The 27,379-nt window shown below is 39.7% G+C and overlaps 1 protein-coding gene across 4 annotated transcripts in view; it reads left to right on the top strand.

The window, feature by feature from the left end:
* The window catches only part of ACSL3 (acyl-CoA synthetase long chain family member 3), a 45,011-nt gene extending 27,440 nt beyond the window's left edge, over positions 1-17,571 (top strand). For 2 of the 4 annotated variants that reach the window (XM_068692435.1, XM_068692436.1), the window contains 11 exons: positions 1,036-1,174; positions 2,881-3,031; positions 3,621-3,744; positions 4,009-4,080; positions 4,908-5,047; positions 5,679-5,851; positions 6,877-6,951; positions 8,000-8,191; positions 9,446-9,560; positions 14,006-14,163; positions 16,006-17,571. In XM_068692435.1, coding sequence (XP_068548536.1) covers positions 1,036-1,174; positions 2,881-3,031; positions 3,621-3,744; positions 4,009-4,080; positions 4,908-5,047; positions 5,679-5,851; positions 6,877-6,951; positions 8,000-8,191; positions 9,446-9,560; positions 14,006-14,163; positions 16,006-16,169 — 1,503 coding nt within the window. In that variant the 3' untranslated portion in view covers positions 16,170-17,571. The other 2 variants (XR_011099495.1, XM_068692437.1) reach the window with 2 other exon arrangements.
* The last annotated feature ends 9,808 nt before the right edge of the window (positions 17,572-27,379 follow it).

Raw genomic sequence — 27,379 nt, forward strand, 5'->3', positions numbered from 1 at the left:
TTTCATAAGGAGAACTTCTCAGACCCAGTTGCTCCTTTCTCCAGAGGTTTAGGTCTTTAAGAGTATGAGTGAGTTAGTGCCAGCTGCTGATTATTGTGTATTAATTATTCCATGGTTAACTGTCTAGGGCATCCACAGTCCTGCAGTAATTACGATTCTTACAATTTATGTAACTTACCCCTGTGTTGTCACTGCCAGTCTAAGAGGTCTCTGAAACAAGTGATGTGTGGTAACTTTGTGGTGGTCTGTTCATTTGGCAAAGCTGGGAGTGCAGGATGCCCACTGGTTTCCAAGACCTTACTGACCCAGATGGAATACGGAGGTGGAAAAACAAACCTGCATGAGGCTGGTCCTAGTGTGTTTTGGAGGAACTAGACCTTTCACATAGAGGAGCTGTTTAATTAAAAGCTCTGCAATATTGATGCATGTTGAGAGGGAATTTTGCAAGCCTTAAGTTTTTCTCTCAAGTTACTAGAGCATATGTACTGCAAGCTGAAAGAAGTGTGCATTGTAAGAGAATGAACTGCATCTGCTAGAGATGATAACAACATATTTGATAACTTGTCTTAAAACTTGGGTTTTGTTTGAAATACTTAACTATTGCTTATGTAATCATTTTATGTATATTTGCTTGCTGTTGGTTATTTTAAACAGCATAGTAAACAAGGAGTAACCAAAGTATTGTCGTGATCTCGGTGTCGGCAGCTGCCCAGCACCTTTTCCTCTCAGTATTCTATGAGCGGAAAGTCAGTTATCTCTTCTGATCTTCATAGTCTTATTTGTGGGCTTTTCTTGAAATAAGACACAGATTAGTAAATGGATGGAAAATAATTTGGACTTCTAAGCGGAAAGTTCAATTAATCCTACATATCTAAATGTGGAAAGTTTCAAGTTTTGCAGCTGTTTGAGCTAGATAGGTTTATCCTCTGATATTGTAAATGTTCGAATATTTTGGCTTTTTTAATGTGTGTAATAGATAAACTTCTTTTTTTCTTGTTGGCACAAATGTCATGATTGATGTCTGAATTTCCACAGGAAATTGTTTCTCAAGTTCCACTGCTGCGACATATTATTACAGTGGATGGCAAACCAACAACATGGTCAGAGTTTCCCAAGGGTGTCATTGTTCACACCATGGCTTCTGTGCAAGCCATGGGTGCCAAGGCAGATACTGGTAGGTTATCTTTTCTTTCCATTTGGATCATGTAAATTATTGTCCTACTTTGACCCTGTTGAGTAAATTTGGGAAAATTGCACGTCAGAAAATTATGCAGTGGATAAAACGCTTTTAATAAAAGCCATCTTCTCCACAAGCAAGTGTCAAAGAATAATTTTTAGCATATCTATTTAGACCAGGATAGAAATCTAGCATGCATTCTTATGAATGATGAATTGAAAACAAGTTATTTGGAATACACAGAAGAAATACTTCTGCATTTTATGGCAAAAGGCATCAGTAATACGATACCATTAAATCCACAAATAACAAAATGTAAAATAGCTATTTAAACTGGGTAGAACTTGGTCACAGCTATTGTAAGTCTAATAGTCTCAATCTACTATGTAATTTTCTTGAAATTTATTTCCAAACGATGTAACATTCTTAGAATTAGAAATAAAGAATTTCAGAAGGTGTTCTAACTAACTTGTCATAACAAAGTTTTTTACTCCTAGCGCTGAAGGGCTGCTAAATCTAGTATCTTAAGGTTTCATTATATTCAGTAGTTGCTTTTGTTCTTGTTCTTTGTGTTTTCAGTCTTCTAATCATTGAAGGCACGTGAATGTTGCAGTGAATTTTGTTTTAGGAGTAGGATGGGAGTTTAATCTGCCTGCTGTTGAAGTTTAGGGGAATAGCTATTGTGCTGCCAACATGATAACCTCTCAGTTTTTTTTAAAAAAGATTGATTTTCCTTTTTGATGTACCGATTTTGTTTACTATTAAAATTGTTTAAGAAAGCATTGAATCATAGAATCAACACCAATAGAATAAATTATGGCTACAACTCATTAGCTCCTTGAGGCTTTTTAATGCATTTGCTGTGTAACAAGGTGTCTAATCCTTCTTCCTCCAGTCTTTCAAGCATTGCATACAATAAAGGAACGTTACCTCTGTTAACCACTCATAAATTATGGAATACTACAAGAAATTTTTTATGGTCAAGCATGTTCTGCTTGTTACATTGAATCAATGAGGTTCTTGTTAAGTCGTTTCCTCTCTGCCGGTCATTGCACAGGATGGACAGGGTTCAGTGAGTGGGAAATATGCTTTCACTGTGCTTTGCCACATGTATTGTACATTATGCAGTTTTTCCTCTGAGTATACACAATTGTTTTCATATTTTCTTGCTTTCGGTGAAAGTATTTAAAAATGCTTTAATCCTATTAAAGCTATTGAACTTGAATATTTATAGAAATTGGAGGTCATGTTGGCCTAGCAGAGCCTTGCTGGGAGCGCTTTGAGGCAGCGTGTGACTTCTGTGCTGCAAGTGCATGACAAAGTAGCTTTGCAAATACGGATTTGCCTTGTGCCAGCTTGCACTGCAGCATAGCTTCATAAGCATATGGAGCTCTGGCGTTTTGGAGAAGTTGAGGATCTGCCCATTTTTCTGTCTTCGGCAGGAATACAGGAAACGTAACAGGAACCAAGTTGTTTCCTAGGCTAGGGCAATCGCTGGAAGTATTGCTCAGCTCACACAAAGAAGTCCTGCTCTTTATGAAGGCACTTAAGCTTGCCCGCAGACTATTCAGATGAAAGTAAAATGTAATGTCAATAGTCGTGTTATATTAGAACAATTGCTATAATACGTTAGCGTGTAAGATCTCTCAATCTGATAGGCTTTCTGCATGTCATATATTCTCTGTTTTTAATGACAATTACAGGGAACAAACAGCAGGCCAGGCCTGTACCCTCAGATATTGCAGTGATCATGTACACAAGTGGGTCCACAGGAATTCCCAAAGGAGTTATGATCTCCCATTGCAACATAATTGCTGGTATAACTGGAATGGCTGAAAGGATCCCAAATCTGGGGTACGTACCAACAATTACTTAACAAAAATAAAGAAGTTGGGTAGCTGCATATAATTTTAGATGAATTATTGTATAAAATATTAACAGTTTTATGTTGCTTTGTCTTTGACGCATCACACTGTGCACTGATGTCTGAGCATCTTCCAGTACTGCATTAAATGACATGATTGCTCCATGTGCTGTCTCTCTCATCTTCTGTATGTGGGCAAGACCGGGACACAAAAGCCTGTGAGGCCGCCTTGCAGTAGAGTGGTTGAAAGCTACCTTAAGCAGTACTTCCTTTGGTTAGTGTGAAATTCTGTGGTTTCTTTCTGTTTGGTGCAGTTTTTAATCTTGTCCACAGAGCTGCCTTTGCAACCATAACACACAGTTAATTGTCTTGGGATGAGAAAACATCACACTTCATTCATGCCATAAACCTACAGTATGTAATGAAAGAGCTTTGAAACAAAGTCCATCGTATTTGAAATACGTTCATAAGCTCAAATGCATTCTTCCACTTTTCTAGTTCTTCAGTAAGCTTTGTATAAATTTAGCTTAGTGACTCTAATGGTGTGGTATAAGCCTATTTCTTAAATTTTTTTTACAGAGAAAAAGACATCTATATTGGCTATTTGCCTCTTGCCCATGTTCTGGAACTGAGTGCTGAGCTTGTGTGTCTGTCTCATGGATGCCGCATCGGTTACTCTTCACCACAGACATTAGCTGACCAGGTACAGTGTTGGTATAAGCCCATGTATTAGAAAATTACTTGTGTCAGATCTTATTTGTGTGTGTGTATATATATATATATGTATATATGTACGGTGTGTTTGTTTGATATTGCAATACATTTCCATTTCTACAACTAGTGAAACAGAGTATCAGTTATTTGTTTAAATTAGAATTCAAACAACAATGATTGGAAGATGTGCTATGTTGTTTCTTATGTCAAAAGTCTTGAATATGTCTTCTAGTAAACTTGTTCTTCATTTTAGTCCTCTAAAATAAAGAAAGGAAGCAAAGGTGATGTTACTACACTTAAACCAACACTAATGGCAGCTGTTCCTGTAAGTAACTAAAGATTATAACCTGTTAAAAATAAAACTCATCATTCAAATTTTATCAGTAAAATAAATGCAAAGATCATTTAAAATATTTTTTAAGCTGGCTTAAAATAATATATTTGGTACTTATTTATATGTTGAAGATAAACATACATCACATGAGTGTCAAACTTGGAAGAAATTTAATTAGGATTTAAATAGGATAGAGGATTAGACTGGCACTTCAGTAATCTGTTCATCATAATAAGAAGTGTGTGTGGATATATACATACATGCTGTGTATGTATTTGTTTATGATATGTACTCTCTTCCTGATGGCTGTTTTTAAATCACATATATGCAAAAAGATATAAACCTTATGGAATAATACATACATGATTTGAAAACAGCCACAATGTAATAAAAACAGTCCTTGACACAGGCTTCTGTTTACCTTATTAGACCTTATTTGGGAAGAGAAAATAGGTTTCCACCTTGTAACATGTTAAAGATCGTGTTTGCCTGTTTAGCAAGCAATGTGCTGGCTTTCACACTAATTTTTGAAGTGAGCATAAGGTGGTAGTGAAGAGAAATGGACTCATACCCATGTAATACTTCATTGAACAAGGATAGTTAGCAGTAGGGAGCTTGGGGTTGAATAGTGCTTCTGCTCAGATTTCTGCTTTCCTCCTTTATATGAGCATCTTGCTATTTTTTAGTAATGGAAGCGAATGCAACTGGGAGTGGTCGGTCATCTGACCTACATTAGGTTTTCTAGATTGTTTCCTTTTTATGGTACTGAATTTAAGATTTCTCTTGCTTTGAGTTGAAGATCTTCTTTTTATAACCAGGAAATTATGGATCGGATCTACAAAAATGTCATGAATAAAGTGAATGAAATGACAAGTTTCCAGCGGAATCTATTTATATTGGCCTACAATTACAAAATGGAGCAGATTTCCAAAGGTTACACTACCCCGCTTTGTGATAGGTAATTTTAACTTTTTTCTTAATGGTATCAGAAAATACTTACCAAAATCTTACTACATGACCAGTATCTAATTTTTATGCTTTTCTTTGTTTTAACGTTCATCCTTGGAATAAAACATGAACAGGCGTGTAATGAATTGTAAATTGAAACTACAAATCTGTAGTTTGTGAGATGGCTTTAAATATTTACTGATATAATTTAAAAGACTTGTGTAACTTGAAGCTGATTTACATTCATTGCATTATGTTCATCAGGGCTTTAGTGATGAATTTACAAAGTTCTTGGGTAAGATAGGAAATCTATAGATATTTGCAGTCTTTACATTTTCATAGAAGCCAGACTAAAGGGTAATTACAAAATCTATAGTTTATGTAAAATATTTTTGAAGAAAAAAATCACAATTTTACCATCTTACTGAGACTGTGCTTTCAAAATATTTAATCCATCTTCAAGTCAGAATGTAGAAATATTTTTTTGAAGTGTTGTTTTTTATGGAAAATCTTTAAATGTGCTCCTGCAAGGTTTTCTGAAGTTTATATGAAGATGGATAACACTTAAAGCTTAAATACAAAAGCAGGTGCTCTCTTTTGTTTTTAAGCAACAAATTCATATTCTCATCTTTGTATTTTAGCCTTATTTTCCGGAAAGTACGAATGCTGCTAGGTGGAAAAATTCGCATCCTGCTTTGTGGAGGAGCTCCACTCTCTGCAGCAACCCAGCGATTTATGAACATTTGTTTCTGTTGCCCTGTAGGACAGGGGTATGGACTAACTGAATCAGCTGGAGCTGGAACCATCACTGAAGGTTGGTGTAGCTGCATCCTTGCTGAGTGCTCTGTGGGGATAATCTGTGAGAGTCCCTTCATTTGGTTTTTGCCTTAAAACATAATTAGGAAATGCTGTTAATCAAAAAATTTATGAAACAGTAGGAGTACTAGGTTTCACTTGTTGTGCTGAAGCTCATGGGGTACATATAAAATCAATGTTCTCATTTGTAATTGAGAAACTATTGAGAGCGTGAATGAGATCTTGGCAGTATCGTGCTTACTAGTTGAACTGAATAAAGCAATAATTTTGGTGAGCATATTGAGACGTTAGGAAAAAAAAGAATGAATACAAAAACCTGTGCTGAATTTTAGCTTTATATAACATGGAACTTCATGGTTACAGTTGCTTTTTAATCCTAAAATTCCACTCGTATTCAGTGGCAAAAACAGAGCTGCTGTTTTTTGTCAGTGGTGCAATACAGCTAGGAGTCATCTGAAAAGTATCTGATGTTCATTGCGATTATGCTAGATTGTAGAACATGGATCGTTCCTTAGTCATCTGCAGACTATTGGGATGTGGCTTTTATTCCAGGAGGTCTTTGGTAACGGCTTCTTCAGTAGTTTTGGAGGCAGAAAAAAAATCACTCGAGTAATTTGGGAAGGTGCCTGGATGCAGAAGCACTGGGGATTGAAACCAGGAAAGTGAATCAAAATGCTGAATCTCTGGATTGCTATGAAATACTGTTGCTTATTTCAAAGTCGAGCAAGCACTATTAAAAGTTGTGCTGTTTCTACAGTGTGATCCATGTAGACACAGAGTCAGAGCTGTGTTGATGTGGCTGGAGCTATCTGTAAATATAGCCGTCTACTCTAGTGCAGGATGAAGAATTTATCTGTATTACATTGATATATCCACTGGTATTTTTGGAAGTTCTATTGTGTACATTAACATTAAACTTCAGAAATAAGTAGTTAATTTTCACTAAATGAAGTGCGTGATGACAAAGATTTTTCTTGTCAGTTTTGTTTTTTTTTTTTAAATGCTTTTTTTTTATTATTTTAGTTTGGGATTACACTACAGGAAGAGTGGGAGCACCTTTGGTCTGCTGTGAAATCAAATTAATGAACTGGGAAGAAGGTAAGAATTTAGATGATTAAATTATAGTGCATTTGCAAGACATATGGCTAGTTTTATGTAGGGTTTTGCTTAGTAGTACTAATTAGAAGACTTTCTTGCCTTTTTATTTTTTTAAATCCTACTTTTACCTATATACATTTGAGCCTATATACATTTGATCTTGGAGGGTGAAAAAGTAAAATAAATTCCTATGATTTTTAAATGTGAACATATCTAGACAGAAGCTATCAACACATCAATAGTGTTTTGATTAGGTTATATTATTGCTTTTTTTGCCAATACTTTTTTGTTTATTTCAGTCACCTTAAATGCCTATTGTTTAAGTGTTTATATATAATACAGCATTGCACCTTTTTCAAGTTTGGAGTAGTAGTCTTGCAGGAGAGGTTGTAAGTCTTGTGTGATGCATCTTGGAGTTGGTTTCAGTAGACTTTAACTGAAATCTATGCACAATACCTTCTGTTGTCATTAAGAAATTTTTTAATAGACTTCATAATATTAATAAAATAAGACTGACATATGGAAAGGTAGCTTAATGGATGCTGTATAAAATACATCTAATGAAATGTGAAGTGTGTTTAGACTATTTCTTCTAAGGTAGGCTTTTATGTATTGCAGAGTAGAACTACATAATACTTGAGGGAGTTCTGGGGCTAATATGAGACCCTAGATTTTGGTAGTTTTTCTTTCTAAAATACAAGATGAATTTTTTTTTTTGAGCCTGTGTGGAGCTTATAAAGCATGTTACTCCTGACAAAAATAAATAAATAAACAATGCATAGGTGTGGCATCTGCCCTCCACATGCTTGTGAATTTCATTGTTTGCAAGCACATATCTTAAGCAGCTGTTTATATGCTGAAAAGAAATGGAACCAGCTCTTCTCTTACTTTATTATTCAGGCAGTATTTTCAAGTGGTGACTAAGTGTTTTTTCAAGTGATGGCTAAGGGCTTATTAATTTTTTTGTATTTAAATAGTAACAGTGATAGGAATTCTTGCTTTGGAATGTATTTTTAATTCCTTCTAACTTAAGAAAAACTATTTTCAGGTGGATATTACAACACTGATAAACCATATCCTAGAGGTGAGATTCTTATTGGGGGTCAAAATGTGACTGTGGGCTACTATAAAAATGAAGGACGAACCAAAAAAGATTTCACTATTGATGAGAATGGGCAGAGGTGGCTTCATACTGGAGACATTGGAGAGTTTCATCAAGATGGATGTCTAAAAATAATTGGTGAGTTCACAGATTCAGGTAAACACACAAAAACAGATTATTTTCAGGGCTGCTAAATACTGTAGTTAACAAAAAAAATAAATAAATCTACATATCTTGCTATGCAGTCCAAAATCCTATGATTTATCCTAAGAAAATTCTGATATCTTAACATATAAACATAATCATGTGCTCTTTAAAGCTATTTTTTAAACATTTGATTCCTTTCAAAACAGTCTGAACATTGACTCCAGTCTGCTAGTGAGTAGTAAGTAGTTAAATGTAGGCTAACTTGAGCTAGATAAGTGGTCTTAGATTTAATAACTTTGTAAGTGTGAAGTTTGATAGAGTGAAAGGGCTCTTGTAATGTGTTCTCAGGAAGTGTTATTTTTTTAAAATCTTACTGTTTTTTACAATACAAGTATTCCTTCGTTATAAAGTAGCTAAGGGAAGGATATTCTAAGGTAAAGATGTTACTCATAAGACTGTGATAGTCTCCTAATGCTTTGGCATCTGTAGGCACAAAAATAGGTGCTTTATAGACTGCCAAGTGTCTCTCTTGAAGTCAGTGGATGATTCAGCATGCTCTTTAATTCTGAAAACTAAGCTTACTTGTTTTATTAAATGAGTAAAATCTTAGGTCCCATTGCAGCTGCCTTTCCCTGGTCAAACAGGTAAAATCCAAAAAACGACTTTGTGTGTTTGAACACTTACACAGGCATGTAGCAAAGGAGAGGTATTCCTGGCTGTTGTCACAGCTGAGTGGTACAGTGCTGTAGTCACCTTGACTTTGTGTCTACATACAATAAGCTCAAGTAATTTGGGCTGAATTTTCAGTTTCAATTGTTGTGTTTCAAATAACAGATGGACAGTTGCACTTCAAATATGGATTTAGCCTAGGAATAAATAGCAAAATGTCACCAAATGCTGCATCTGCTGCCTCAGGCATCTGGACCAGACAGCACAAAACGCGTGCTTCTAGCCAAACTCTGTGTTTTACATAACCCTAGTTGTCTTCCGTTCACTTGCTAGTGCTACAATATAGGAGATACTGTTTAAAGGCAGGAAATGCATAGAATTGAAGTGTGGCTCATGTTTAAGCGAAGGACAGGTTGATGAGGTTGAAGTCTGGAAATCTGCTATTAACTGTTTCTGGTACATTTACCAAACATGAGTCAGCATTCCTTTTGACATTTATACATTTCAGAAAAGTATAAATTCAATGCCTAACCCTTTGTGTTGCATAATTAACATTTATTTTTCTTTTCTCAATAGATCGTAAAAAAGACCTTGTAAAACTTCAGGCAGGAGAATACGTCTCTCTTGGCAAAGTAGAAGCAGCTCTAAAGAATCTTCCACTGGTTGATAATATTTGTGCATATGCAAGCAGGTAAGAGGCAGCTGATGTTTTGATGTTGCTATATTCTTTGTCTGTCCTACTGAAGTCACATGCAAAATGTTTTTTCTTCAAAGCATGGATTTTTTAAACTCATTGGAAAAGGATTTTATTTAATATACAAAGGAATAGCTTTCTTTATCAAAACTAAACATCTGAACTATATGTCTTTATTTTTCTTTTCCCAAATTTTTCCACTGTTTCTTGGAAATGCCAGGAATGAGTCTTTCACTCCCTTTTTCCCAACCTGAAAAGCAGCTGAGCTTTGAAGGCTAACTGCATTCATAACAGACATCACTCAAGCACTTTAGAGATATTACCTATAGAAGCCCTAGTGGACCTTGCTCCTCGCTGTATTCAGCTGTGAGCTGTTCTTCAGAGGAAGGAGGGGGGTTGAAAACAAAACCCCCAACAGCCCAGAAGCTGCTTTGTGTCCATGCAGAACACCAGCAGAAGCCTTGAAGCTGGAGAGAAAACACAGTAAATCCTATGCAGAACCACAATTGATAAAAAGTGATGAAACATCCTTTCTGTTTCCTAAGTGTACTACCAAGTTAGGCATATAAGGGCTCAAACATGTCTGAAGTTTCTATTTGTAGAATTTCCTATCTGTACAGAATATAGACTTAAATGTACAAATATCCTTCAGATGCTTTTGGTTTCCTTTTGTCATTTTGAAGTTTGGAAGGTCATTTTGGAGCATCTGCGTGATCAGAAATACTCTATTCAGTGTAATATACATTCAAAATAAGTCCCACTTAACTTTGAAGGAAGCCAGAACAAACAGACCAGAGAATTGCTCATTAGTAATAGTAAATTAACTTTCGGTTTATTCACCTGGTTCTTTGTGTTTTTCTTAACTAACAGTATTCATCACAACTTTAGTTTTGATAGTTTCATAAAAATAGGCTAAGACATGTTGGACATACTGCTGCTGAAAAGCTTTCATGGTATTAGGCTTTTATTATGGTTTTCACCTAACGAGCAAGTCTCTCATATTTGCTTACTCTGCCTGAGGTTACATGCATGTTCTGAACACTGCCTGTAATCAATGGAGAAAGAAGCCCCTACAGATGCTGATTGCTGCCATGCTATGATTGAAATACATTCTAGAACTGTACTGTCAAATTTTTTGTTAATTTTGCCAGGTCAATGTAGCTTTTACAGTGTACTAGAATACTTAAAGGACCTGTAAATTTCAGTAATTCTACTATCTTATACAATTGATACCTTTTATATACTATAATTCAAATACTTGATGGGCATTGATGGATATTTTGCAAAATGATAGCAATGAAGTTTTAAAATTACTAAGACTGGAATATCTGAAACAGACTTCTGTGGTCAGTCTGTAGCATAACTTCAGTAGGGGAGCCATCAATTTTACTGAGCAATCTTGCAAAACATATATATAATTATATTGCTTTTCCTAATAATAGCTTCTTAATTGATGCACTTTTTATTGTGTCAGAAGATCATTGTCGCAAAAGCATACTGTTATTTTTTTGTATGCTTTTGTTCAGCATAATTTAGAGAGAGAATTTGGCTCTAGAAGAGCTGTATAGGAATGTAGATAGAGTAAACAAGAGAGTTCAACTTTAACAGATCAGCTTTCTAGATATACTTGTTCTTTAATGATGTTACGTTTGCCTTTAACATTTATGAAAGTTTTGAGATTTTATTTTTTTTAAATATTACAGTGTTTGTACAGTCAACTCCATATATTTGGAATATACACCTGACTGGAGTTTGAAAAAATAAAATGTTAGCTACCTCTACTAGTTGCAAAGTTATTTGTGAATTACCAAGATAAGGAATTTGTGGCCAAATCTGGTTACGTGTTGCTGCAAACTTTTTTTTTTTTTAAATTTCACCAGTTTCCACCGTGTTTGGTATGCTGACTGTAAAGAAATGAATTGGGACAGGAGAGCTGATCAACCTTCCATTAGAAATTAGGACAGATAGCACGTTTGGTGAATCTTAAGCATCATATCAAGAAACAGAGTAGTTCAGTCACCTAAGGAACAGGCAAACTTGGTGGAAAAAATGAGTTCTCAGCAGGAAGCTCTAGGATACAAGGACCAGACTTTACAGAATTGGTGGTACAGACAAGCAGTGCCACTGCAGATGTCTTTTGGGGAAGTCTGAGGGCTGTATTCAAATAGGATCTTAAGTACAGAAAGGTGGGAAAGATGTCTAGTGTAGGAGAGACTTTGGCAAAAATCTCTTTTATAAAATGAAAAAAATAAAGTGAAGAACTACAGAGAGGCTGTGAGCTCCAAGTGGCTTTTTCCAGAAAAAAAAAGTAGTTGGATGAACTCATTTGTCCATAGGAATTTTCAGATGAACTGAAAGTTTGAGGCTTACCCAGCCAGGTGATTACTTCTGTTTGCTGTTTTTCCCTGGAGATGCTGAAGTATTGCTGAACATGGCCTTAAACGTGTCAGAAGAGCATAGGAGCCAGGGATGGAAGTGCCAGAGTCCTGTGTGTTCTGCATAGAGGTTAGTCAGGAACAGCCGTGCCTGAGGTAAATACATGGCTGCAGAGTAAGCGATGGAAAGACATCCTAGGCAGAAGTATCCAAACACAAGAAGGGAGCAGGATCTGGATGTGTTTGGATATACAATATACACACATTACAGAGCAGATGCCAAGTGGAGTCACAAAGGGTTTGGTGCAGCATATGGGAGAGAGGCAAAGACAGAAGGGGAGATGTAAGTAGTAAGTGATACTGAGGCGAATGTGAAGTCTTTCTGTAAATATGTTAGAAAACTAAGATGGGTTTGGAGCCAGCCAACAGACAAAGCTTGTCAGCAGGTGATGCCAGAGGAGCCTACGTTTGTGATGGACTTTAATGCAGTCTTCACAACTGCTGTCACATGTAATTCATATCAGTGACAAAAGAAAAAAAAACAGCTTATATTGACCAAAAAGGTCTTTAGAATTAGTATATTAAAATTATCTTACAGTCCTTGAAAGATAAACTAAAGGAATCTCCATACCAGGGGTATGGTTTGGTATTTTTTGCGTGAACTGTCTGTGTGGTGGAAGAGAGAGCTGAAATGATTTTGTAAGTCTGTAGATGGGTAAGGCAGGTACTGTGGAGGACAGAATTAGAATTCAGAGTGAGCTTGACTGGATGGAGATACTGCTTAAAAAAAAGTCAGTTTAAGGGAGAGGATATGTAAATTGTACACCTAAATGTACAGGATAAAGAACCACCAGATGGTAGCAGTTGAGTAGGAACTGATACGAGTCTGCAAGTGCTGTGCTGTTTTACGCAGATAAATAGGATAATATGGCATAATCAGATGCACAATGATCTTTTTTCTCTAATAAACATTAAAGGGTTTCGGTTCCATGCACAACGCTTCAGAAAAGGTGAACCTCTTGAAAAGAGTCCCAGAGGAGACGGAAACATCTGGTCCCAGTTCTGTGAGGCATGACTAGCAAGGAAGGGGCATTACTTAAAATCCTAAAGAAAATTAAGAAAGGCAGGAAGACTAGAAGGCTAAGAAGGGGGAAAAATTAGTAACAGTATGTGAAAGAATACCTAGCTTCTGTGGAAAGGAGAAGAACATCTGAGTGCTGGCTGTATGGCAATACAACTGATGTAAACTGCAGGAAGGAAAAGCCAGGATAGCCATGAGAAGCAGCTTTCCAATGGTGAGAGCAGTGATGTGTTTGTAATGCTCAAGAATGGGTTAAACATCTTTTAGATGGGGCTGATCTTGTTTCAAAGCAGGTGAATGAATTAGATCTACTTTACTCCATCTCAAAAACCTTGGTTACTCATTTCAGGGCAGATTGTGCTTCAAATCTGTGTGTTCCAAATACTTAGAGGTCACAGCTTCATCCGTTCCAGGTATATCAGAAGTAGGCAAAGAGTGCCAGCAGTAGCGTGAGCGTATGGACAACCACTTGAAAGAGAAAGAGAAGTCACTTCCCTTACAGACGCAGGCGTTCTTTGAGATGTGTTGTGCATATGCTTATTCCACAACCTGCTCTCCAACCCCTCTTCACTGCAGTCCTCTACTCCTCTACAGTAACTGGATTCTGCAGTTGAGAGGAAACTGAGGTAGGGAAGCCGCACTCCAGTCTTCATACCGGGATGCAAAACATGAGGAGAGGCAGGGCACATTGACATCGTGTGGGTACTGCTTCCCCAAAGCCTTGAGCATGAGGCACAGTGGAATATGCATATAGACAGCACACCTTGAAGCAATCCAGTTGCTGTAAGGTAAGTAGCTTCTCTTTCTACTTATTTTGAAGCAGGCAAAGGTAATTTGTGTACTACTTCAGAAAGATTACCAGGGGAACAAAAATCAGCTCTTTAGAGTAACAACTGTATGAACTGCACCCCCCCTCAACATGAAATGTTGTTTATAAAGAGTTGTTAATGTTACAAAATTCATACTAAAATACGTGTACTTCTCAGTTTCCATTCTTATGTCATTGGATTTGTTGTGCCAAATCAAAAGGAGCTTGTAGAACTGGCTCGAAAGAAAGGATTTAAAGGAACCTGGGAAGAGATCTGTAACAGTCCTGAGATGGAGAAGGAGGTACTGAAGGTGCTAGCGGAGGCTGCCATGGCAGGTGAGTGGCTGGGTGGTAAATATTAGCCTTGTGGACAGTGATGTCTGTGAAATGGATAAGCATATGCCCTGAAAATACGTCCTGGTGCATGTGTATCTTACTATGTTGCATGAGAACATAAATGAAGTGAAGTTCTCATACAAAACCCAACAACAGCAACAACAAAAAGAAGAGATGTGGGTAGGTCACAGAACGGGGTCAGTTCTTTCGGTTGGTGTAGTCTTGTAACTTCTCTCTCTTACTGTGGCCAATACCTGAGCAAAGAATATAAGTACTGGGCAAATACATCAAGCATAGCTCTGTTCCCTCTCTGTGTGTGTCTGATGCTGCTCAGGATTTCCTGTAGTATCTTCTCGATAACGTCTGTGGTGGGTATCGGGCAGCCTTACATGCTACAGACCTCTGGGTAGGTGATAGGGGAAAAAAGCCCACAGTGAAGTGGGCTCCCCTAGCCTCCAGTGATTTGTCTGAGGGATTTCCTAAACAGAAAGCAGAGTCCTTGTAGCTAATGGCTTTCAGTAGGCTTCTCTTCATTAACTCCTCAGCCCTATTTTAAAGTTACGTCCGTATCTGTGCTATCTCGTGGCAGAGTTGCACAGCTCAGCTATGTTAAAGGTGAAGAAATGCCTTTTGTGTATTTTAGCCCAGCCATCTGCTAGTTTAATTTGATTCGGCTGAGCTCTTGGCTTGGAAGAGCCAGTGAACAGTCACAAACGCAGTCAGGGCTTTTCTCTGTCTATTATACTTCCCCTCAGCTGTATCTTTTTCATGCTAATTGGCTGTGGTCTATTTAGCTATTCTGGAGCAGAATTATTCAGTGACACTGTGATGCTTTTTCTTACGTAATAATTCTGCCTTGTTTTTTTTGCACTTGCCTATTACCCAGAACTGAGCTTTTTACAAATAGCTGTCAGTTACAATGACAGAATGGTTCTTAAAATGGTCACGGAGTTTAAATTTGTTTTTCATCTGCATTCTCTTTTATATCTTTCTGCAGTGAGTGTTTTCTGCTGTTTTGTTTTGCAGTCACTTGGTATCATGATGTCCTTCTGCAGCTCTTTGCAATTTGCCTTTATCTTTTCTATCCTCGATAACTTCATACCTCCAACAGTCTTTGTCCTGTTAATCTTCACCTCTCCTCCATATTGCTTGTGAATATTTTAAACCCCTGAATAGTATATTTGCAGAGTTCTGTTACTGGAACATCATCTTACAAAGAATGCAGTCTCAGTACTGCAACAGGCCTTTTTTCTTGCCCCGTGTCTCTGACAGATTTTCGTTCAAGGCATAGAACGTACAGGCAAAATCTTCCTAAGAAGCTGCTGTGGTGGAGCTCGTGTACAACATCCCCTTATTTTTCTTTGTTGTGCAACACTAAGTATTTTAAAGAGAATTGTATTGTTGCAAATAGATTGGTAAAATCAATGAAATTGAATATTTGATCTAATCCTGAGGCATTTCTACATATATTGTGTCGATTTAGATTTTTGTCTTTCCCTTTAGTATCAGGCTTTAAAGTAAGCACTGAGGCTTTTCTGAAGTTAGGGAGCAGCACAGATACTCAAACATTGGGGGTTATTTCAGTGTTTCTGGGGAACTGGAGAACAATCAGTGCTAGATCCTGTAACTCTGCTTGTGACCACACTGGGGTTTTTAGAGCCTGGCCATGGGGAATTTGTGGAGCATTTCTTCAGTCATATCATATCATATGCTTTTGTGGGTGAGAATATGGTGGTTCTTTTTTTTTTTTTTTTGGTTAATTGTAGAGAAACGGTTATGTTTACATTTTGCATTAGAAATGGTTGTGTGATTTTTTATTTTTTTTTTTTTAATTTTTTGCAGCCAATCTGGAGAAGTTTGAAATCCCAGTAAAAATCCGCTTGAGCCCTGATCCTTGGACACCTGAGACTGGCCTAGTGACAGACGCGTTCAAACTAAAACGCAAAGAGCTTACGGCGTACTATCAACAGGACATTGATCGAATGTATGGAAAAAATGTAAAATAATTCTTTTTTCTGCACCACTTTGCTACGGTGAGCTTGGATCAAATAGGAAATACTTGAATTGCCTGTCTCAGCACTTGAGATCAACACACAAAACCACCATTCCTCATTTGCAGCATAAACTGCTATTTCTGATAACATCACCCTGATGACTGGCAAGTTTAGTAAAATGTTACGGCAGCAAACTTGTGTCTGTCTCCTTTTTTTTCCCAGTTTTCTCTGCTACCTTGTCAGTCTGTGGATTTTCCTGACTCTTTTTGGGAAACCATGATTCTGAAGCCTCAAGTTTTTAAACATTTATAAATCCTGTATAATGTTGTATTTGTATCTTTAACATTTGGATGTATATAGAGAGAACTTGGCTATATAAGAAATGGTAATACTGGGGGCCTTTTTTACCTAATTATTTAAAGATAAGGAGGTATTCATGTTGTGACATTATGTAAATTAAAAATGCTTATAATGAGATCACTGTTGAACAGGGGACCAGGTTCTTTGCTGCTGTGCTATTTTTCTGTGTAAATCTGAGGGAGAAAATGTTTGACACTATAGCTTGTGTAATACACCTTTAACACGTGCCTAATGGTTACTTTTATTTTTACCTGTAAATGAGAAGATGGTCATGGCACAGCTCTGTATAAAGGCGGGTACTCCTGCAGGTGTTAGCTAAATCTCTATTAATACAAAAGATGATATTAACACAGCAGGAATTACACCGAAGAATTTCTCAAGTACAGAAACTCCTTTTTGAACTGGCGCATGACCATTCCATCCAGTAGCTGAATTGCGTAGAGCTAGTAAGAATTCAGAGTTAATTTCACTTAGCGCTTTGTAACTTTTGACTTTTTAGCAGAGGGACTGTAACAAATTCTGTTCTGTGATCTTGTTAGATTTGGGCGACGCACTGGGTTTGCTCTTCCGTTTGTGAAACTCTAAGACCCCTCTTCTGTGCTAGCTGCAACCCAATCTTACTGGGGGGGATTTTTAAAGTCATAATGACAGTTACGTCCTCAGCTCACACAGTGCCTAGCTGCCCTTTGTGCCATTAAAAATCTCCCTTCTCATTTTGTGTTTTTATTTAGCGTTTCTGTTTTCCTTTTAAAAAACAAACATTTGAAGTATTTGTCAGCCAGAGTCGTGTTTGTTACTTGTTTGATCATTACACCCAACTTCTTACTCTGGGAAGGTCACAATTCTGTTTTACTGCAGATACGTGAATATTGTTTGAAGAGTTATAGGGGATCTTTCTGTCTTAAGTGAGAACGTTTTAGATTTGTTTCAGATCTGAATTTTATTTTCAAAATACTTCTAGAAAGAATTTTTTAGTCAGGGTTACATGAGAATGTGATAAAGCATATATCTATCAACTTTGTGATGGGGCAAATATTAAAACAGTTCAGTAATAGTTAATTCTCATGTTTATCATCTTTACTTAAAGGTCTTGATGCTTACTGCTGCTATGTGGTAGCATACAGCAATTCTGAACAGCACAAGCTTTATCTGGCAGAGGGAGTTCCTGCTGCTAGCATTTGTGAAGTTTTGATGTAGCAATTGTGGAAAATGTTTGATTTGCAAATTCTTACTGAAAAGCATTCTGAAATACATTATTTAAAGTAACACTTTCCATTGGTTATAGAAAACACTTTCATAGCAGGTCAATGTTACTAAGTAGTTACTCCAGTTCTGGTAAAATGATGAGGCTTGTGCTGTATTTCATGTTATGTCGTCATCACTCCAGCCAGTCATGGATTTCCTCTGCTGCAGTCTATGTAATAGACTGCAAATGTAACAATTTTTCATAAAATTGTTACATTTGGTAAATTCTGGTGTAACGGGTCAAATGGAAATACAGTTACATGTATAATTTATTTTTGTATTTAGAGCATTAATGCCTTCAGCTGGAAATGTTGGAAAAGGAAGCATCAGAATGTGGAAATTGCCAGGTGTGTAGGGAAGCGTCACATCGTGTATTAGGTTCTAATACGGATCTGTGCTCCATCAGCAGGTTCGTGAATTGTTTGCACTCAGTGCAGGATGGATGTTGATCAAATGGTTTTTGTTTCAGTGAAAACTAATAGATTGCTGAGGTACTGTGTATGTCACTTGGTGCGTTGTGCAGCGGATTTAAGAAAAAACAAATCTGCCTTCGGCAAATACAGAAGGAATTAGGAAGTGGTATTTCATTCTGCTAAGGGTCTAAATGCACTTTTGAGTAAATAGTAAACGAAACTCAAATGGTTTGGAAATAGTTTTTTGTTGTTTGCTTGTTTTTGTGTTTTCTAATCCAATCTCAAGATTGGGTTGCAGTCTAACAGTGCATTTGATCTTTCAGTCTATTTTATATTTAAAATTGATGTCAATATATGTAGTTCCTTAGACATCAGATTTGATGTGAACCTTTTATTTCTTCTACAGAATGTGAAAATAAAGCGGTTCATTCATTTTAGCTTCAGCATAGAAGATTAGAAAGACTTTTTAAAATACTTGCGTGGGCTTAAAATCTTTGTGATGAGCGTGTTTTCCTTTCAAGTTAGAACAAAACAGGGAATTGAATACTTCTATGTTCTGCATTCCTCCAGGTCCCACTGAGGCCACCTGTCCTGTGGGTGTCCGTGCTTCTCAGAGTTATCTGGCCAGGGCTGTGGTGGGACTGGACTGTAAGTCACGGCTGATTTTCAGATGCTGGGCTTCCTTGCTCCTGCAGTCTTAGTCCCGTAGCCTAAATCCCCAGCAGGCCCCACATTCTTACCCCGTGCTCTTACATTGCAGAGCACAGAGGCAGCTTCAGGGGAACTGGAAACCCTGGTGGTACCAGCACAGACCCACTACTCACCAGCCAGCAGTTTGCCTGGTCATCTTTCCTTTTTCTCGTTGTTTTTGTCTTCCCATGCCCAGTGTAACAAGAACAAGGTCAAAGCCACCTGATGGAACGTGTTGCACGTGTCCCCTTGCACACGTAGACAGCTGTAGAGTAATTCTGAGAAGTGCATGGTTAGAAGTAGCGGTCTCCATCACACGGGGGATTTTGTAGTGAGAAGAGCTGTAACTTTCGAACAATCTTTTTGAGCTCAAAATAAGAACAAGGGTTATATACCTCATCTGAGGGGCCCCCAAAGGGGGTGGGGGGATTTCTACTAAAGCTTTTGTAAATATAGGACTTGCAGGATTCTGAATTGGGAACTGTAACTACTTTTCCTGTTTTGAAAATTTATGTAGTATAAAAACACATTTCATTGTAACGACCAACCAAGAAATTCCAAGGATGCTGTGAATTCCAAGGATCTCCTTTGAATTCCTACAGTTATTTAAAAAAAAAAAAAATGTTTCAGGCCTTTAGACTAAATTCAATCTAGGTGTCATAAATGTTCTTTGCAGAGAACAGTATTTGTGGGGTAGGTTGGAGAATTAAAAAATTACGTATCAGAAAAAGACCTTGCAAATTAACTGATGCTGCTGTTACTGCAGATTACACACAGCTTCCCACTGAGCTGTGGTCCTTGTAGCTTAGCAGTAAAATATTTTGCTGGAATGAAAGCAAAGAACAATGTGCAACTGGAGCTGAGAACATAATGCCTATCCTCATGCTGTTGTTCCTTTAGATAGGATGTGAAAAATGTTGTGGGATTGAAACCATACATAACATCCTGTAAAGCTTGTAAATTCATGCAGAGATTGCTCTAGGACATCCGACTCCTTTGCAATTACCTTTTTCCTGCTAGAATTCACAAGCTTTTATTCTATACTAAAACTACGTCTAGGCCATGCAACGCAGCATTTTTCATGTCTTTAATGTGGTGCATTAACTACTTCAGGCTTTCTATCAGCGTGTGTCCATCTGTTTCTTTACCGGTGAGAGGAACAATTGTCAGCTTGCATACACCTTGGGCCAGGCGGAGAAACGAATGGAATGACCAGTTGTATATTACTGTAATTGGTTATTTAATGTAAACTCATTTTCAGTGTGATCTTGGTTGTTACTATGACCTGCCTGAACATTGTATATCCTAATTGAGTTATATTGTATGAATTATTTATTTGTAATTGGATATCGTGTTTCAAAAATAAAATTAATTTCACAAATTAGGCCCCATATGTCCATTTTTTTAAAGTGGTGTCTCATTTTTATCAGGCTGAGCCTAGATAACGTACAGCTGTAAATGAGTGAATTGACTAACAAATTAGTTGGGAATGTGGCTGTTTGGGAATGGATCAAAATGTTGTGTTACCGAGGAGGCCTGTTGGGTGGTGATGTCCTGTGTTTTGCTTCCTGCCTCCCAGTGCTGGTACTCCTGTTTAATACCTCCACAATTGTTGGTTAATAACCACGCTCCTGCGCTTTGCAGGTGAATATTCAGCTCGACTGCTTGGCCGTTAGTGCTGTACACACATTGTTGATTTATTTATCTCGATGTTGTTGATAACCTTATGTATCTGCACAAGGTAACAGCACACCCTTGATGTGTAGGGCTTGCCAACTCGCGTGGAAAGAAAATGATCCTGCCTCTTCTGCTTTCTGAGCACCAGCTGTGGTAATACCTCCTGTGAAGCTGTAAGGTACTGGTAGCTCTTGCTGTGCTGGTGCATAGCTTACAGCTGCTGCTAGATTTTTAAGTTTGTGGGCTGAAGGGTCAGGTCCCAAAGTGATGCTAGTGCTCACAGTTCTTGAGATCTTGGGCAGCTAGATTGTGATCACAAGCTCACAAACTGTTGATGAGATTTTTTTTTTCTTCTGTTTTTTACTTACAGGTTCCTTAGATGCACAAGGTCCTAGTGCTGGCTGAATGTGAAGCCTTCCCTGCTGAATAGATCTTTATCCCTTGATAAAGTCAGCCATGAGAATCTCCAGTTTCCTTCTGGTTTTAAGCAATATTCAAAGTAGTTTTTTTTTTTTTTTTTTTTTTCCTTCAAAGGACTGACATTTTTTTTATTTAAAAATAATTTAAGATAATGTGACTTGATTGATTTCCCCTCCTCCCCCCCCTTCCCCCTGGACACCTGTAGCTGCTAAAATGATTTTAGGAGGCTCTTTAATAACATACATAGTTCTAAACTCTTATGGTAGGCAATTTATTGTAGCAAATAATTTCAGCAAGGATAAATATGTAACCATGTTAGGAGTCTTACTTCTCAGGAAAAAAAATAATTCTGTTAAGGAAACCATTGAGAAAGTATAGATTCAAAATACCAAATACAATAAAATTATAGCTAAAGTATCCTGAAGCTCTGAGTTGCTGTTGTTGTCCACACCAGAAAAGTCTAGGGGAGGTAGCAGGGAAAGGGAATACCAGCATGGTTGAAAAACTGAATCAACTGTCCTGGTGTGTGAATGCAATAGAATCCTCTTTGAACACTTAGAAATACTTCTGTATATGTTATTCCTGTGCGTATTCATTTTCTGTTTGGGGCATAAAAGTTAACCCAAGAACACCACCAGGGCTCTGTGCATACCTGTGGCCGTGCTGGTGTAGCATGGCCTCTGGACAGCCGAGGCATCACCTCGCTGCGTGCAGCCGGGCATCTGGCGGTGCTCACCAGGTGGACGAGGTCTTCCTGCTGCCCGAGTCTCCTGCGGCCAAGAGCAGATGAAAGGCAAATGGTGTGGGAAATTGCCACTGCGTTTTCCCTTATCTCACACGCAAAGTGGATTTGCCTGCACTCTGCAAGCTAGGGGAGCAGAGGATGTGTGCGCCTTTGCTTTGTGCTGGGGGATTAATTAGTAGAAATATTTCTTGCCTAGGAGAAAAGGGCTGAGTTGTTGTCGACGGAAGGAAGACCCAGACGCTCAATATGAGTGAACAGTGAACTTCAACTTTAATGGATAGCTCGGTCGCCTTTTATCTAGTTCGAACATAATCAACTCATCCATATTGCAGAAACTAAGCTCAGGATTGGCTAACACTTCCTGGGCTTTTCAGTCTGGTCCTCCTTCTTTTAGCTCCCTGTCCCGCCTTAGGGACTTTCCCGATCGCCCAAGGGCATCGTGTCCTTGAGCCTGACTGGCTCTCAGCCAGCTGCGTGGGTACCCAGGCTCATGTGAGCCGAGTATGGTACTTCACTAGCCCATTGCCTCTTAACTGCTCAACATCCACATGTCCTACTTCACTTAACCATTCCTCCACACTGAGTAGTTCTCATATGCTTTCTGGGGTACAAAGGAGAATGGGGAAAATGTCAAATGCTACCAGGAAAATACCTCTTGCCTTTGAATAGTTCAAATGACATCAGGCTGGGACAGCTGCGAACACCCCCTTGCCTGTGCCTGCGGCGGTGGCACCCCAGCACTGTGCTGCTTCGGGCACGTGGCCACCGGTGAGAAGTGGCTGGCAGAAAAGAAAGCACCATTTCCCTATGAGTATATGTAGGCTGTGTTTGCTGTGACTGTACGTACCTTCAGGAGTGACACAGCCACCCACAATGAAATATTTAATGCAAGGAACACGAAAAACAAAACAAAAAACCCACAGCCTTTATTTCAGACTTTGGGGTTATGCAGTGCTGCCAAGTACAAGAGCAGGAAAATAGCCATTTGCCATGTTTCAATCTCTAGCCCGTGAATATAGTCTCCAAATATAAACTCAACTGAATGAATTAAAATGGCTCTACCCTTTAAAAAAAAAAAAAAGTGGAAAAACAAAACAAAATGACACAAGATATGGACAACCATTTAAGGTGCAAAAAGACACAATGAATAGAAAGGAACAGGGATAAAAAAAAAAAAGTTTATTTTTTTTTCCCAAATGTTTCTCATACAATCTTTCTTTCTCACTTTATTTGAACAACCTGCTTTAGTTTTTCTCTATAACATTTTCTATTAGCAGTGGGTGGTAAGGGTTGGTAATTATTTCCAGGTAATTGAGGTACAACTTTACTAACGTAAATGGTTTCAATGGAAAAATTTGTAATTTTCCTTCAATACGTGATGGCAGTGACTGTTTTGCACAGGCCTGGCAGATACTGTCTTTAATAACCTCTGGAACAGAAAAATCTTGGTGTGGATCCTTACAGATATCCTTACAGATATGTAGAGTTCCTGCTACTGAAGGCACCTAGAGAGGGTGGAGGAAAAAGTGGCGTCATCCTGAAGTATGAAAATACTAGTAACAAAAAAGAGTGACTATTGTATCAAGCAACCATACAACTCACTCTATCCCAATCTGGGAGAAAGTTCTGGATGGTTACCTAGTTAACTCAGACATTGTTTTAAGATTTCCCTTAGTGGCACTGATAGGTACGGTTCAGTCTTTTCTAAATTAGATTTGTATCAGATTTTGCTGCCGAGACACTATTTCATTACTATTCCCAGTACCGTATGTATCTGTTGTAGGCTATAAAACTTAATTGTGTAATGCATTAGAGTTAAGAATGACTGGGAGAGAGTCATCCGGCATATTTTCCATTATTTGTTGTAGTCAGAAGGTATGCTGTGGATGCCTTACAGGCTGTAAGAAAGCAAATTGTTAAAGATTAAGAACTTTCTGTCTCATCAGTTCACTGCTCTGGAATCTCACCCACGTTTACTGGCAGCACTACTGCCAGTGTTCTTGGAAATGAAATGGTTTTGCTCGATTTGTTGCAAGCCACGACTTAGTCTGTTTGGGCTGAAGTTGTGTAACAAAGCTATCGGGAAGGCTGAACGCCGATGGGAAGGCCAGCGAGCAACCTGGCCTGTTCAGCAGCCGCCTCCTCGTTCTTCCCCCACTGGCTGAAGTTGAGCAAGAGTCATACGACAATAGAAAAAGGTCAGTTTTCATAAGTGATTTCCACATCAAAAGGGACTGATTGAATTTGGGATGTATCGTGACTCCACTAGGATATCTGCTTGTGCATGCACACACCCAGAGACATCCAAGCTTACGCCATGCGGGTGATGCACAGCAGGGCTGGAAGGGGGGCAGGTACTGACTGCGTTTAGGGCCAGAAGATTTCTGTCTCTGCATGGTGCAAACCAGTGTGGGGCTGCTGGGGGACGGGGGTTGAGAGGCCGCCTGTGGCCTGCCCATTCCTCCTCTGCTCCGCATCTCGCGGGTTTGAGCTGGGTTTGTTCAAATTTAATTATCCTTCTAATGACAATTATGGCATTTCTACTGAGTATGCAGGCACGTTCCTGTGCCTTTGCGTGCTCTCCAGTTGCCCAGATCTGCTTGTTGTGTATTTTCTTGGTTTTATCCATGGCTCGTGGATAATGTTTGGCAATAGTTTTCCCAATGTTTTCATAAATAGATGTGATTCAGGACTTTCTCTGGGATTTTTCCCAGTGTTGCATAGGGATACTTACTTTTAAATTTCCCCAGGCTGCTTTCTTTAGATGTATTTTTTGCAAAATTTCTTTTGCAGAAAGCAATGGCTTTCTGGTTGCAGGATCCAGGCGGGTGGCTGCTGCTGCAGCAAATCTGTTGCAGTCGCTGTTCCCTGCTCAAACTTTCCCACTGCATTTTGCTGTGGAATATGCAAGTAGGGGTACAGCAAGCAGAGGGCAGTCTAACTTTATCACTTTGTCTGCTGAAGTCGGGCAATGAGCAGAATCCTGAGCGGCAGGCTGCGAAGGGACAGCACTGCTCCTGATGTGCAGAGGTGTTCCCGGCTCCCCAGCACTTGCCTCCAGCCCTGCAGTTCCTGGACCATCCCCCCAGCACATCATACAGCTGGATTTAATTCTTCAGTTCAATTAAGTTCAGCCTGCCTTGTGCTCTTACAGCCTTCTACATGGGGTGTGTGACGAGCAGTGCTGGCATTGTTGCTCCTTTGAGCCCATGGACACCCTCTGTTCCACCTCCTTCCTTGTCACCTTGCCATTGCGCTTGTGATGGCCGGTGCAGAGGGCAGCGAGTCAATCCTCCTCCATCGGGCACGTGCACGGGGAAGCAAGAATTGCTGAGATATGCCCGATGAGCTGCTGCTACCACCTCTCCATAAAGATCTTCCTTCTTCCGCTACCTCTACTAGTGGTGTATACAGAGAATGTATACACCTTCCATGCCCATGCTAATTCAGGGAAATGCTGCGGTACAAGCTTCTGGTCCTGTGGTCAGGACATGGAGTTGGTTGGAATAGCTGTAGCGTGCCAGGCTGCATCACAAGAGTGATGTGGGAGAATTGGAGTACGTCAGGCAGGCAAAAAACTTTATATGATGAAATTGCAGCAAGTATTCAGTGTGCAGGGGTGATTCGGCCCCTGACTGAGCTTTGCCAGGGCTCGCACACAGGCTTTGTGCTGCTCAAAGCTGGTGCGGGGAGCTGCAGGGCTGGGGACCTGGCTGGCTTGGTGGGGAAAGACCCACGAGCAGAATCGTGGTGGGATAACTTGGTGGTCCTGCCCCAGGCAGCTGTTGTGAGCTCTCACAGCCCTGGCACCGCTGCCTGCCCTTGCCTCGTGTCTGTGCCACAGCTCCCTGTCCCTGGGGCGTGCTGGGGCTGGGTTTCCCCCACCGCCACCCGCACCCCTGTCACCTGCCTGTCCCCAGCCCCAAGCACATCCCAGCTGCCGTGCTCCTACCAAAAACACCTCGGTGCAGGGGATGGGTCCTGCTGCTCTGGAGCAGGGACGCAGCTGGTGCCCCTGCGGCTCCGGGGACCCGCACCTGCCTGCGCCAGCTGGGATTTTCCTCCCCTTTTGTAGCTTTAGATGTTTGGAGCAGCTTTTAAAGCTCAAGCCAATCTGGGGTAATTGAAAACTGCAATCCTACGATTTCAATCATTCATATTCTAATTATTTCCATCCGCCTTGATTTGTTTATTTACTTTTTCTGGAAAGCTCTAGTAGTGCTTAGAACAGCTTTATAGTGCTGGAAGCTCCTAGCCCCCTGCGATTTGTGGATTGCCGTGCGGACGAGGCGCAGCAAAGGCTCAGCGAGCCTCTGGAGAGCCCCGGCTGACACCGCCGAACGTTTCCTTTCCCAGCTCCGGCTGAGGCTGCAGAGCGCTCCCGGGCTTTGAATTTTTGTGTAATTAAGACTTCTCTTTAAGTGCTTGGCTGCTTCTCTCCCATGCTCTTATTTTTGCTTTTGCGTCTGGCTGCGTCTCCAGGTTCCACGTCGTATTCCCCGTGCGCTTCAGGTCCGACCCGAGGTTTTGATGACAACCCCACTGAGACGCCAGCGCTGAGCAAACTCTTCAGATGATCTCGTTTTAGGAAATCTGGCCACACACTTCAGCTTCTCCGTCACTGAGCAGACCGGCCGCACGCGGTGACGCTGATCTCTGGGCTGGGAGCACGGGGCTGCCGCGTGCTTTCCCATAAGAAGTGCCACAGTGCTCATCACCACATGCAGCCAGCTGCTGAGCAAGGACTTGAGCCAGAGCCCATTAAGGCAAAGGGGACGTTGTCTCCTGACATCAGGAGACTTCGGATGGAGCTCCGTAACGGCCTGTTATGCATAAACAATGACTTTATTCAGTGAAGGACACTGTTTTGGCTTGTAATCCTTAGAAGAGACTTCAGAAAATTATACCCAGCTTCCCCTGTTAAATGTTCCCACTTGGATTTTCATCACAGTCTCATTTAAGAAACCCATAATTATTATTGTTACTGTCTTGTTTGCCCTATTTTTTTAATGTGATTATTTTTTTGCCTTTGTTGCCAAGACCTTTGCCATAGTTTTCAGAGAAAAAAAAAAATCTCTGGAGAGTGCAAACACTTGTAGAATCTCTATCTCTGATTAATTACTTGCAATTTACGTCTTTTGAAATTAGGAAGCACATGTGGAGTGAAGTGCAACTGACCTGTACTAACCGAGGAGTCAGAACTCTTTTCAATGTTTTCCACAAATTTAGTAAGTGCTGGCCTACAGTGGTGCTGCTCAGCACCCTGCTTCTGCTCAGCTCCCTCTGGATGTGGGTTCCGGGGTCCTTGTGGATCCCTTCCAACTCGGGATGTTCTGTGACTCCATGAAAAGGTAGACCAAGGGTAGAAGATGCTCCAAGTTCAGTGGCCATCACAGCACTTCCTCTTGGCAGTGCCAGAGCCTCCATATCCCTCCTTTGCTTTATTCAAGCTCTTCCTTCATATTTTACTTTTTCCTCCTGCCCTTCAGTATGATATTATGGGTTCTCTCTGCCCTGGCATGGAGCTGCTCGGCCAAGTTCCTGTCCATGGGTCCCTGCAGGGAGAGCTGTCTGCTGCAGCCCACAATTCCCGCACAGCTTCCTCTCCTAAGGACACACGTTGAGCCACCAGGTATCATTAAGCAATGATAGGCTGTCTGTTACTTACTAAA

The sequence above is a fragment of the Anas acuta genome, chromosome 9 (assembly GCF_963932015.1).
Source record: "Anas acuta chromosome 9, bAnaAcu1.1, whole genome shotgun sequence".
NCBI lineage: Eukaryota > Metazoa > Chordata > Aves > Anseriformes > Anatidae > Anas > Anas acuta.